The 15,151-nt window shown below is 38.3% G+C and overlaps 1 protein-coding gene across 2 annotated transcripts in view; it reads left to right on the top strand.

Moving 5' to 3' along the window:
• LOC123760144 (uncharacterized) overlaps positions 1 to 14,900 on the top strand; it is a 124,847-nt gene extending 109,947 nt beyond the window's left edge. Inside the window, exon 5 of one of the 2 annotated variants that reach the window (XM_069325456.1) lies at positions 14,700 to 14,882. In XM_069325456.1, the coding sequence (XP_069181557.1) occupies positions 14,700 to 14,816 (117 nt within the window). In that variant the 3' untranslated portion in view covers positions 14,817 to 14,882. Of the gene's footprint in view, positions 1 to 14,696 lie in introns of both variants that reach the window. The other variant, XM_069325457.1, reaches the window with a different exon arrangement.
• The last annotated feature ends 251 nt before the right edge of the window (positions 14,901 to 15,151 follow it).

Genomic DNA, 15,151 nt, shown 5'->3' on the forward strand with positions numbered 1-15,151 from the left:
CACCTGTGTCACACACTTGGGAGGTAGTTAATCAAGTGGTCCTACCGAGGGGTTATAGAGACACAGTGCTAAGTGTAGCCCATGATTCACCAATAGGCGGGCATCAGGGTATTGCAAAAACATATCATAAAATAAGCAAGTACTTTACTTGGCCTGGATTAAAGAATATCATCCAGTATTGTAATGAATGTCCAGTATGTATAAAAACTGGCAAACCAAACCAGGTAATACCATAAGCTCCTTTACAGCCAATTATGGTAGCCGAGGAACATTTTACCCATGTTATTGTTGATGTAGTAGGCCCATTGCCGAGAACCAAGAGTGGTAATATGTATATCATCACCATGATGTGTCAAACTACACGCTTTCCTGAGGCATTCCCTGTGAGAAATGCTACAACGAAAGTGGTAGTTGAGAACCAGTTGCATGGAAACTGGCAGAGACTTGGATGATGGTCTTCCACTGATGATCATGGCACTGAGGGATACTTATCAAGAGTCCCTGGGGTGTTCACCTAACTCATTAGTTTTTGGCCATGAGGTCCACTAACCATCTTAAGAGATAAGTTGGTCGGAAATCCAAAGAGTGTTGTGCAGGTAAACTATATTCATGACTTACAAGATAAGTTAAATAAAAACAGGGCTAAAGCCTTAATTCATCTTAAAGAAGCTCAAGGAAAAATGAAGGCACAGTACGATAAAAAGACAAAGCAACGACATTTTGAGGCAGGTGATAAAGTGGTGGTACTAATGGCACGACAGGGACCATCATTGTTGCATAGGTTCCAAGGTCCTTATACAGTGATAAAGAAACTCAGTCTCACCAACTATGTAATCCAAACACCTGATTTCAAGAGAAAGGAAATAGTAGTGCATGTGAATAGCATGAAACTAACACAGAAGGGAACTACCAATACCAACCAGGTGCTTAGTGTAGCCCATGTAGATGAGAATAATGGGGAATGTGATTTTAACAATGTACCTAATGCTCATGTACCTTATTTTAGCAATGGGGAGTGGTTGGCTAATGTCCAGAAAATGGTGGAATATTTGTCATCAGAGCAGAAGCAGGACTTTGAGCAGTTGCTGACTTCTCATGCAGACATCTTTGGCGATATTCCCACCCAGACTACAATTATTCACCACGACATCGAGGTGACAGACAACCAACCAGTCAAGTCACACCCATATAGAGTCAACCCTACCAAGTTGAATCTCATCCGAAAAGAAGTTGACTACATGCTTCAACATGGATTGGTGAGACCTAGCAGCAGCAGTTGGAGTAGTCCGCGTATTTTGGGTTCCAAAGAAGGATGGAACTCACAGGTTGGTCATTGACTACCGTAAGCTAAATGTAATGACTGTTGATGATAACTTTCCAATACCTAGATTAGATGATTGTATAGACAATGTTGGTAAAGTCAAATTTGTAACCAAACTAGATTTGTCAAAACGATACTGGCAAATTCCTTTAACACCAAATTCCTTTAATTGTCTAAATACAATTAGGTCGACAAACAGCGTTGTTTAAGAAAACAGACATGGGTTGACAAAAGGGGAGGTAAGGTAGGTTACAGGGAATTTATTAGGTAGTGCTTCGTTTTTATCTTAAACTGGTTGAGAGAGGTACAGTCATTAACATGGTTGGGAAGGTCATTCCACATTCTGGGTCCCTTGATTTGTAGAGCATTTCTAGTTTGATTAAGTCGTACTCTTGGAATATCAAGACTGAATTTATTTCTGGTGTGGTGCTCATGGGATCTGTTACAACCTTCAATGAATCTTTTGAGGTCAGGATTGGCATTACAGTTCAGCGTTTTATATATGTATAATGCACATGAGAGAATGTGCAGTGACTTAATATCTAACATTCAGAGATTTGAGTAGGGGTACCGAGTGATGTCTGGGGCCAGAGTTGGATATTGTCCTAATAGCAGCTTTGTGTTGAGTAATTAGAGGACATAAATGATTTTGGGTAGTAGAACCCCAAGCACAAATACCATAGTTGAGATATGGATAGATGAGGGAGTAATAGAGCGTCACCAGGGCATGGCGGGGTACATAATATCTGATCTTAGAAAGAATGCCAACAGTTTTTGAAACTTTTTTTTATATATTTAGAATGTGTCCCTGGAAATTCAGCTTGTGATCAATGAGAACGCCAAGGAATTTGCCATCTAATTTGTTACAAATTTGGGTATTGTTTATTCTGAGATTTATTTGATTAGAGGATTTATTGCCAGACAGAATATAGAAAGTTTTGTCAATATTAAGGGTGAGTTTGTTGGCAGTTAGCCAAAGATGGACTTTATTTAGCTCAGTATTTACTGTGGCATTTAGAGCAAGGGGGTCAGGACTGGAGTAAATGAAGGTTGTGTCGTCAGCAAATAGAATTAGTTTGAGGTGTTGGGAGGCATTTGGAAGGTAATTAATGTAGATGAGAAAGAGGAGAGGGCCAAGTATGCTGCCCTGAGGAACACCAATGTTGATGGGTATGGTGGGAGAAATTGAATTATTCACAGAAATATACTGGAGCCTGTCAGTAAGGTAAGATTTGAGGTATTACAGGGAGTGTCCTCTGACTCCATAATGATGTAATATAAGAAGAAGGTTTTGGTGGTTGACAGTGTCAAAAGCCTTACGCAGGTCCACAAATAACCCAACAGGGAACTCATTTTTATCAAGAGTTGCATAAATCAAGTTAATCATACTAATAAGTGCATCGTTAGTGCTTTTTTGGGTCTGAAGCCATATTAACAAGAGCTAAGTATATTGTGTTTGGCTAGATAAGAGGAAAGCTGCTTGTAGATTAGTTTTTCAAATATTTTTGACAAGTTAGGCAGGATTGATTTAGGTCTGTAGTTGTTAACATCTGTGAGATCACCACATTTGTGGACAGGGGTTACTCTCGCTTTTTTTAGAATATCTGGAAAGGTTTGGAGTTCAAGTGACTTGTTGAAGAGCAATGCAATAGCAGGGGCTAAAGATCTGGAGGCTTTTTTGTAAATTAAAGTTGGTATCTCCTCAAGGGCACTAGACTTGATTTTAAGAGAAAGGATTATCTCATTGACGTCAGTGGAATTAGTAGGCTTTAAGTGCAGATATTGTGGATAGTTACCTGTAAGATAGTCCTTAACATCAGTACTGGAAGATGGAATATCATTTGCAAGGGATGACCCAACATTTTATAACCGAAACCAACCTCCACAGGAAGTAAGGTTCTTAACAGAATGCAAGAGTTACTGGATCTAATGTTGTAAGAAACAAATGAGGGCAATTTTAGGGTTGAGGGTCTTGCATGAAATATGCATTCCTGGAGACATACAATATCGATGTGTTCGGTTGTTACTTCGTGATATAAATCAGAGAACCTTTTTTGATGGATGCAATGTTCCAGCTAAGGATTAATAACTTAGTTATTTGTGTATTTAAAGTAAGCATTATATAGACTGATATTATTAGTCCACTTAATATATATTATTTATTTCCATAAGATATAAGTCCAGAAACATGTTTTAGAATATTACTAATGTAACACACATTTGCCTTAAATTATCAAGTACATTTTTTCTGTCCTTTTTATCTATAGAGTCGTTTTTAATATAGCTTAGCACAGCTTTGGCAGTTTACCTGTGTGGAAGGCTTCCACTACACAAGGATTCAAACTTACTAAAAGTTTCATAAAATTTGCAAGGGAACACATGTTTGGAGGGTTCAGGGGTGGAGGGGGGGGGGTGAGGGAGAGGTGGCGGTCATTGCTTACAAGTTACCTCACGCACATGAGCAGCTCTGCAATACCGTTGGTGGATTTTTTATAATGTTGCAGCTGCTCTTGCAGCCGTTTCGTCTGCTGCTGGTGTTCCTGCCAAAGTTCACAAAGGGCAGTCGCTGCTGGATCAGTGGAGCGACCCAAGAGCGAGTTGCTAGGGAGGCTGAGGTTGCGATCCATCTCATCTTAATCCTGTTCCTTATCCTCCACTTCCATTTGACTGTGCGGTCCAGCTGTGAGCGGTTCCCCCACAGTAGGTGACATGCAGTGTCCCAGAACCAGGGAGTGGCCATTCTACATCAGGAGCAGGCCCGCCACTGGCAGAACCGGGGAGTGGTCATTCTGCATTAGGGGCAGGCCCACCGCTGGCAAACGTTACAGCACCTGGTGCTTGTGGAGGAGCTGGGGTGTTGGCAAGAGTCTCCGGTCTGGCAGCGGTCCCTTTGTGCACTTCGGAATTAACAGGTGGCGAGTTTGGTGGCCAGCAGGAGCGAGCATCACCCCCAGATAGCTCTGTACAGCGAGTGGAGCTGGTGGCAGCGTTTGGCAACCACTCTTCATGGTGGTGTGGAGGAGAAGGTGAGTGTGGTGTCGGCACCCCCGGGTGGTAGGTTTCAGGCACTCGATGTGTCGACACCCCCGGGTGGTAGGTTTCTGGCACTCGATGTGTCGACACCCCTGGGTGGTAGGTTTCTGGCACTGGACGTGTCGAAACCCCGGGTGGCAGGTTACCGGCACTTGACGAGTCGACACCCCCGGGTGGCAGGTTCCTGGCACTCGACGTGCAGCAGGTTGAACAGGAACCTGATGTCTGGCTCCCTGGTACACTTGGTGGTTTGGCAGATGATGAAGTGTTTGGTAACCAGCTGCTACGAATACAACGTCCAGATGGCATCTACAGGGAGTAGAGCCTGCAGCAGTACCTGGCAACCTTCCTCCAGGGTGGGAGCGGCCAGGTGCCCTACGGTAAACAATTGGTCGTTTGACACAGTCAAGGTGCCAAGCTTGAACACCGCTCATGCCACAATTCATGTATTTTTATTTTACTGGGTTATGTTCCTTTATGCGTTTAAAACACACATCAGAATTATTAGATGCACCACACACTGCACAAAATTTTATTTTGCTTGTGCAGTACCTGGTTACGTGACGTCCCCCGAGTGCTGACATTTATAGCACCTATGTGTACAGTACCTGGTCACGTGGCACCCCCAGTGCTGACACAATAGCACCTATGTGTGCAGTACCTGGCTATGTCACGCCTCCAGTGCCGACACTATAACTCCCGACCTTTTTAAACTCCGGAAATGAGGACTCTCGACCTATTTTCTCTCACATATATACCAGGCCCACTACTGACTATCCCCAGGATACACTCAACATCAATTCTAACTCCTCTTTTACTGTGAGGTGAACAGGGTATTAAATGAAGGTAAACGCTTCCTCGGTTATCAATCAACATGTGTTAGCGTGTGTGTTGTGTTTGTGTTTGATTACTGATCTTAAACAACTTCTACACTCAAACATTACAGAGGAAACAAAGTATTAGATACTGAGAAACCAATTGTTGCTTGTTGTTTCCCAACTATGACGATGTGGTGATCGGTGAGAGGACTTTGGTTATGACCTTGAGGACCGTGTGGCTCACGTGGGACAAATCAAGCAGAACTTCCTCCACGGTGTTAAAGTCAAGTGTTTTGCCGACCTTGTAATCTATACGAAGAAAAGCTTTCTCGCTATGTGGGTTGATTGCTGCTGCCGACGCCAGTGTGCAGCCCTCTTTGATGCCAATGTTCACACTCATCTGGAAGTTGTACAAGTGGAATATTATAGGCTGAGAAGTGCGTTCTGGCTACTAGGTACGACATATATATATATATATATATATATATATATATATATATATATATATATATATATATATATATATATGTATATTATTAAATATGACCGAAAAAGTAAGATTAATAATTCTAACAGGAATTTTCTCAATGTTTCTTATATTTTTTTTCACTGTTGATGGTAACTGAAAAATCAATTCTCCAAAATTCACTTTTATTTCTAGTCTGACGCGACACTTGAGCGCGTTTCGTAAAACTTATTACATTTTCAAAGACTTTACTTTACACACACACAACTATGTGTGTGTGTAAAGCGCTCAAGTGTCGCGTCAGACTAGAAATAAAAATGAATTTTGGAGAATTGATTTTTCAGTTACCATCAACAGTGAAAAAAATATAAGAAACATTGAGAAAATTCGTGTTTGAATTATTAATCTTACTTTTTCGGTAATATTTAATAATATATGTCTACAGGAAAGACTGCTACCAAATATACTAATATACACAATACTGTATTAGGTGAGTACACACACACACATATATATATATATATATATATATATATATATATATATATATATATATATATGTCGTACCTAGTAGCCAGAACGCACTTCTCAGCATACTATGCAAGGCCCGATTTGCCTAATAAGCCAAGTTTTCATGAATTAGTTGTTTTTCGACTACCTAACCTACCTAACCTAACCTAACCTAACTTTTTCGGCTACCTAACCTAACCTAACCTATAGAGATATGTTAGGTTAGGTTAGGTAGGGTTGGTTAGGTTCGGTCATATATCTACGTTAATTTTAACCCCAATAAAAAAAATTGACCTCATACATAATGACATGGGTAGCTTTATCATTTCATAAGAAAAAAATTAGAGAAAATATATTAATTCATGAAAACTTGGCTTATTAGGCAAATCGGGCCTTGCATAGTAGGCTGAGAAGTGCGTTCTGGCTACTAGGTACGACATATATATATATATATATATATATATATATATATATATATATATATGTCGTACCTAGTAGCCAGAACGCACTTCTCAGCCTACTATGCAAGGCCCAATTTGCCTAATAAGCCAAGTTTTCATGAATTATTTGTCTTTTGACTACCTAACCTACCTAACCTAACCTAACCTAACTTTTTCGGCTACCTAACCTAACCTAACCTATAAAGATAGGTTAGGTTAGGTTAGGTAGGGTTGGTTAGGTTCGGTCATATATCTACGTTAATTTTATCTCCAATAAAAAACAATTGACCTCATACATAATGAAATGGGTAGCTTTATCATTTCATAAGAAAAAAAATAGAGAAAATATATTAATTCAGGAAAACTTGGCTTATTAGGCAAATCGGGCCTTGCATAGTAGGCTGAAAAGTGAGTTCTGGCTACTAGGTACGACATATATATATATATATATATATATATATATATATGTTGTACCTAGTAGCCAGAACGTCGTACTCGCCCTACTATGCAAGGCCCGATTTGTCTAATAAGCCAAGTTTTCCTGAATTAATATATTTTCTCTAAATTTTTACTTATGAAATGATAAAGCTACCCATTTCATTATGTATGAGGTCATTTTTTTTTATTGGAGTTAAAATTAGCGTAGATATATGACCGAACCTAACCAACCCTACCTAACCTATCTTTATAGGTTAGGTTATGTTAGGTAGCCGAAAACGTTAGGTTAGGTTAGGTAGTCGAAAAACAATTAATTCATGAAAACTTGGCTTATTAGGCAAATCGGGCCTTGCATAGTAGGCTGAGAAGTGCGTTCTGGGATAAATTCAAATTTATTTGAAAAGATTCAGGTATTGAATGAATTTAAGCATGAGGTATAAGATTTCATGTAAAAGATTCAGTTGCTGAAAAATTAAATCAAAACTTACTGAAATTTAGGGCTTAATTTGCCCCACAGTATAATGATTAAAATTTTTTATGGACATATTCAGGTTATGTTAAGATGTATGCAATTATCCAATCAACATACTACAAATAACACTCAAACCGGAGCCTTATCTGACTAGTTGCCAGGCTGTATGATCTCTCTTGAGGAGGTGAGCTCTGTATTTTGATGTCAGAGCGTTACTGTTGTTATATTGATATCACAGTTTTGCGGTTGAGAATTCTAGTAGCTTTGCTAGGATAGATGACGTGGTGGAAGCGGCTTCATGTCATGAGCCACTCTACACTTTTATTTTAGGTAAATGTATTCAGAATTTTTCCTCATATATAGTCCAGGAATTCCCACAGTATCTAGAGAGCTATGACTGGTGATATAAGATTAGTTTGTGCATAAAGTCTTGCTTCTATAATGTCTCAAGCACAGCATACGTGATTGCACTGTTTACGAACAAAATATTCTTGCCCCGGGTGCTCCAGTTGTGGGCGCTTGTCCTCCGAGCTGGCTCCTCCCTTCCTTGGGGAGGGTAGCTTTCAAAGTATACTGACTGGTTATTTTTATTGTCTAGACAGATTATTGAGATCAAATGTGATTATAATATAATTAGATATAGGATTTAAAGAGTATAAGAAGTACTTGATAGTACCATTGATTATTATTAAGGATTTGATTTAATCCTCACTGGAAATCGATTGATGTTTTTCATTTTTTTTAATTAATTAAGTTCTTCTCGAACTTTCAAGATCCTTGAGAAATCACACACAAGGTCATGTAGGCGCCTATAGGCCCAATGGCGTGTGTGACCATGTGGCATTGTCAAGTAGGATCGAGATGTAGGATTTAATGAATCTGATGTGATTCTGATATGATATAGAAATAATACATTTCTTAGATAACAATATTTGTGGGAAATTTTTACCCACCATATCTAATAATCATCTAAGAAATGTATAATTTCTATATCATTTCTATATCATATCAAAATCATATCTAAACCGTATCAAAATCATATTAGAATCATTAAAGATTCATTATATAGCTTGATCCTGGATGACAATGTCACCATGAACACGTACGCAACAGGGCCCTTTTGATGCCTACGTGACTTTGTACATGATCTCTCAAGGATCCAGAAGCTTCTAGAAGGATTTGTTAATTAAAAAACTATTGGAACATTTATTCAACATCCGGTAGATTAAAAATCGAATCCTTAATAAGATTCAGTGGTACTTTCAAATACTACTTATAATCTTTAAATCTTATATCTAATTATATTATAATCACATCTTATCTTAATCATAAGTCTAGACTGTAAAAATAATCAATCAATATTCATTGAAAGCTACCTCTCAAGGGAGAGGGAGGAGCATCTCGGGAGCGAGAAGCGCCCACGATGATACCTCGTGGCACTTTGGGTTTGTTTACAACTGAGTGAACAAGTGTGACGGATCCTTAGCGAACATTACCAGCTCAAGGACACCTTATCTAACATCTTTATCACCAGTGAATACTCTCTAGAACTGGGGGAGTACCTGGACAATATCTACAAGGAAAATCCTAGAACATTTATATAAAATAAGAGTGTATAGTGGAGATCACAGTGAACACGGTTTCCTCCACCTTCATTCCTACTCTTTATCCGATCATTCTTCTGCAACTGCAGGGACAATCACGTAGCAACGCTACCAGATCATCAAACAGCAACGCTGTGACAAAATATCGTGCCCAAACTCAACAAGAGAGAGTTAATCAGTCTGGCAAACTTGTCAGATAGGCACCCGGCTTCAGATAAGAATATTGAAGGTTATTACAGTAGCGTATTAATTGGCCAATTGTATGCTTGTATAACTTTAATATTCTATAAATCTGTCTGTCGGTAAAAAAGCGAGGCAACGCCTCATTCATCGGTACGTTTATTAAAATTGTAGTGTAGCTGTGAATATTATCCAGCAGTAGACTCGTGAGTGTCCATTGTGTCAGAAAATTCCTCACCGGAATTCACTAACTGGACCGAGAATCAGTGGTTCAAAAAGTTGTGCCTAGTCCTCGAGTCACAAAATACTATCATCTTGAGTCTTCTCAACGAGAATCTAGCGAACCGCGCTAATCTCCAACAACAACAACAAGAAATAACCCTACTCCGCGAGGATATTAGAAACTACAAGGCTAGCCAAGACCAACTACAGCATGATTTGAATGATCTCCATGAGGAAAACAACCTTCGGAAAACTGATGAAGCCTTAAAAAAACAGGAGGAAGCTCTCAGCAAAATGACTGCATGTATCAGTACATTTTCAGCTCAACGTTCCGTCTCCCAGGAGGAACAAGACCAGCAAAAGCTGCTAGACTCTGTTATCGTGTCGTCCCAAGATATACCTGTGGAACATGAAGGTGAAAATTGTGTCGAAATAGCTCAGGATCTCTTAAAAAACAAATTGCAGCTCAATCTAAACAAAACTGACGTTATTGCTGCCTACAGAGTAGGCAAAAAGAATCCATCAGGTCTAAATCAACGGAAAATTCGCCTGAAGCTGTCTTCCCAGTTCACGAAATCCAATCTAGTCCGGACAGCTGCATCCCAACGGAAGGGATTATACATCAACGAGTGCTTGACCAGGAACAGACAGCAAATCCTCTACCGCCTGCGTCAAATCCGTCAACTAAACCCAGATGCGATTCATCAGTGCTTCGTTAGAGATGGTCTGATAAAGGTGAGAAAAACCGCAGAGGGCAAAATGTTTACTATTACTAGAGAAGAAAACCTCAACACTTTCCTCTCCCAATGTGGTTTGTCTCACCTTATCACTCCCAATGAATTAACTTAATTAACCCCCTGTCAACTAGTGGGGCTAGGTATCCTAAGTCTCCTTGGTTCATTTTCTGACTTAATTTTTAACTTACTCTTACCTAGTCATTTACCGAAATTATTTAATTGAATTATTAAGTAGTTCTTCAGGTCTTTTTAATTATACAATCATTACTGAACTATCTATAGTTATTAATCATTAGCTTAAATTTGCCTATGTTTATTATTCAACTTTTCTTTGATTTCATTTATTACCTAGGTTGCCTAGCCTCGCCATGCTCCCTTACTCCATTGTACCCCTGGCTTTGCCTGCATCTCAAATTGCGAATTGTTACTTACAGTGTACCTGTGAGTACTCGTAAGCAATCTACCTCATTTTTTCTTTTTTTTTTCATTTTTGCTCAATTTGTTTTTTTTTGTATTGCCTAGTCTTGCTTATATTTTTTGTTTTGTATTTCTATATCTTGTGTTTTGTATAGTCCATGTTTACATGTTTTTTCTTTAATCTCATTAATTGCCTAGGTTGCCTAGCCTAGCCATACTCCCTTACTCCATTGTACCCCTGTAAGCCCCTTTTGTGTTTGTTTTGTACAGTATTGTGTATATATTTTTCCCTATTTTATAGCTTATTTCTACTTATTTCTGATTCTACAATCAGCTTTTTTTATGCAGTCAAGTATAGACCCAGAACTTAACCTCTTATCCACTATCTATGACAATAATCACTTTAATGATCTAAATTGCAGATATTTTGCAGCACATGATGTAAACAATGTATTAACTCATAATCACAATATCTCTGTAATCAATTTGAACGTTAGATCCCTAGGTAAACACTTCGATGATGTTAGTGCCTTGATTGAAACTATTGGCAACAAATTCTCTTTTATTATACTTACTGAAACATGGTTGAAAGAGGATACTACTCAACTCTTTAACATGCCTAACTACTCAGCAATTCACAACTGTCGTCAACTTCAGAGAGGTGGTGGCACTGCTCTTTACTACCACCAAGAACTAACATGCTTAAAAGAAATTAGAACTAGAGACTGCTATGGGGAGTATATCTTCGCCAGCTTCAGAGTCAAGGGTGCCGAGTCTGTCCTGTCTGTGGGTGCAGTCTATAGAATTCCCAACACTGATGTGTCTGTATTCAACTCAAACCTTAGAAATCTAATACTTGATAACAGACTGAACAAAAACCACCTAATTATCGCAGGGGACTTTAATATTGACCTCTGCGAGCCTGAACACCCTACTGCTGTTAGCTTCCTCAACTGTATGAATTCCTGCTTCCTCATACCCTTAATCACTAGACCTACTAGAATCACTGATAGCACTGCCACGACTCTAGATCACATCTGGACCAACATAACCTCTCCGCTTACTTCAGGTATAATCACCGATAGCACTACAGACCACTACCCCACATTTCTCTTAACTAACATTAGCAAACCACCTCTAGAAACAAGGGAGTTAAGCTTTAGGCTGCACAATGAAACTGCTATAAACAATTTTATAACTGCTGCTGATAATGTCAACTGGGAGTCCGAGTTAGGTAACATAGGGGACATCAACCTAGCTGTGCAATCTTTTCTACAAACAACTCTTAGCCTTTATAACACCCACTGTCCTAGGCTTACAAAACAAGTCACAAGCAAAAGGCTTAACAATCCTTGGCTTACAAAGGGAATACTGAAATCCATTAACAAAAAACACGACCTTGAGAAGAAGTATAGGTTAGGAATTGTCTCCAAAGAATTCTCAAAGAATTACTCATTATTGCTATCTAAGATAATTAGACGAGCCAAAACTAAATACTACGAAGATAAATTTACTCAAATAAAGAGCAACATTAAACAAACTTGGAGCACAATTTCACAAATATTGGGATCAAAGAAATCTTTAAATAACAAACCGACTCACCTGTCTAATAACGATGGTCAGCTTTCAGCCTCTGATTCTGCTATTGAGTTCAATAGGTTCTTCTCTTCCATTGGTTCATCCCTTGCAAATGATATTCCATCTTCCAGTACTGACATTAAGGACTATCTTACAGGTAACTATCCACAGTCTCTGTACCTAAAGCCTATTAACTCCACTGACGTCAATGAGATAATCCTTTCCCTTAAAACCAAGTCTGGTGCCCTTGAGGAGATACCAACTTTAATTTACAAAAAAGCCTCCAGATCTTTAGCCCCTGCTATTGCTTTGCTCTTCAACAAGTCACTTGAACTCCAAACCTTTCCAGGTATTCTAAAAAAAGTGAGAGTAACGCCTGTCCACAAATGTGGTGACTCCACAGATGTTAACAACTACAGACCTATATCAATCCTGCCAAACTTGTCAAAAAATTTTGAAAAACTTATATATAAGCAGCTTTACTCATATCTAGCCAAACTCAATATACTTAGCCCTTGCCAATATGGCTTCAGACCCAAAAAAAGCACTAACGATGCACTTATTAGTATGCTTAACTCGATTCATACAGCTCTTGATAAAAAGGAGTTCCCTGTTGGGTTATTTGTGGACCTGCGTAAAGCTTTTGATACTGTCAACCACCATAACCTTCTTCTTAAATTACATCATTATGGAGTCAGAGGACACTCCCTACAATACCTCGAGTCCTACCTTACTGACAGGCTCCAATATGTTTCTGTGAATAATACAATTTCTCCCACCCTACCCATCAACATTGGTGTTCCTCAGGGCAGCATACTTGGCCCTCTCCTCTTTCTCATCTACATTAATGACCTTCCAAATGCCTCCCAACACCTCAAACCAATTCTATTTACTGACGACACAACCTTCATTTACTCCAGTCCTGACCCTCTTGCTCTAAATGCCACAGTAAATACTGAGCTAAATAAAGTCCATCTTTGGCTAACTGCCAACAAACTCACCCTTAACATTGACAAAACTTTCTATATTCTGTTTGGCAATAAATCCTCTAGTCATATAAATCTCAAAATAAACAATACCCAAATTTGTAACAAATTAGATGGCAAATTCCTTGGCATTCTCATTGACCACAAGCTGAATTTCCAGGGACACATTCTAAATATATCAAAAAAAGTTTCAAAAACTGTGGGCATTTTTTCTAAAATCAGATATTATGTACCACGCCCTGCCCTGGTGACTCTCTATTACTCCCTTATCTATCCTTATCTCAACTATGGTATTTGTGCTTGGGGTTCTACTACCCAAAATCACTTACGTCCTCTAATTACCCAACACAAAGCTGCTATTAGAACAATATCCAACTCTGGCCCCAGACATCACTCGGTACCCCTACTCAAATCTCAGAATATGTTAGATATTAAGTCTCTGCACATTCTCTCATGTGTATTATACATATATAAAACGCTAAACTATAATGCCAATCCTGATCTTAAAAGCTTCATAGAAGGTTGTAACAGAACCCATGAGCACCACACCAGAAATAAATACAGTTTTGATATTCCTAGAGTACGTCTTAATCAAACTAGAAATGCTCTGCAAATCAAGGGGCCCAGAATGTGGAATGACCTTCCCAACCATGTTAAAGACTGTACCTCTCTCACCCAGTTTAAGATAAAAACTAAACACTACCTAATAAATTCCCTGTAATCTACCTCACTCCTCTATTGTCAACCCATGTCTGTTATTTTTTTTTTTTTTTTTTTTTTTAATCAACACTGTTTGTCAACCTATTGTATTTGTGCTGCTTTTTCAGTCATGTTCCCCCTTTTTTTTATCTTTATTTGTATTTGTTCTCAACACTTTTTATTCTTTATGCTCAATTAGTATTAAGTTCTAGATATTAATGTTTTTCTTGCCCGAAACGCATTGCGTAATAGTGGCTTTAGGCATTGTATGTACTAGCTCTATCTATATATCAATCCATTAATGTAACATCACTTGTATGTATATACCTTACCTGAATAAACATCTGAATCTGAAAAGAATTCAGCCTCAATAAGTAAAAACCTCACAAGTGTCCATAGTGTTGGAAAAGATTCAGTCAAGCTAACTGTATAAAGTGAATAAATACATTGCATATATACTTGAATATATAAATTAAGTTATCAATTGCTTGCTTAGTTATTTTTTAAGTTATCATATAAGTTCATTTAATTGAATATAATTTCTAGTACTTAGTTAACAGTATTTAGACTACATTTAAGGTCATTTATTATACTTTTACAATTTAATTTATTGTTTATAGTATAAGTACATATTGGCTGTTAATAGTTATGGTGCTAGGTTAGACTATGTATGTTTAAATCCATGATTTAAACAGAGCCAGTGTTCAGTCAGATAACTGAATTTATTAAATCTTATCCTTGTATAAAATACAAGCTGATGTGAGATCCCTGTCTACAGGTGGACTGGAACTTCTATCAACAAAGTCATTCACCCCACCTGTCCCTTACAGCCCACAGTCTGTCATTAGGAAAAGAGGAACTAGGATTTACAACCCTAGCTAGAGATTTTAATTGAATTAATTTGCAGACAGTAAATTTTTAATTTAGTTCAGTACAGGTCCCTGGTAGTCTCCTCTTATATCAATCCCAGCAGGTTTTTCCCACATTAATGGTCCTTCGAACCGGATATAATGGTCTTTTGTACCTAGATATTTATGATCATTCGTTTACCGAATATTTCAATGCCAAATACATAAGAAAGTTCTTGATTTTGCATTGGAATAATTCTTACATATTCTTGCCTAGCCTAGCTATCAGCCAATATTTATCATAGCTATATATCTAAGTAAACAAACTGTTAGCAGTGGCTTAAGCCACCATATCCATTAACTAGTAAGCATTCATAGCATA

This window comes from Procambarus clarkii, chromosome 16, assembly GCF_040958095.1.
Source record: "Procambarus clarkii isolate CNS0578487 chromosome 16, FALCON_Pclarkii_2.0, whole genome shotgun sequence".
NCBI classification, from domain to species: Eukaryota; Metazoa; Arthropoda; class Malacostraca; order Decapoda; family Cambaridae; genus Procambarus; species Procambarus clarkii.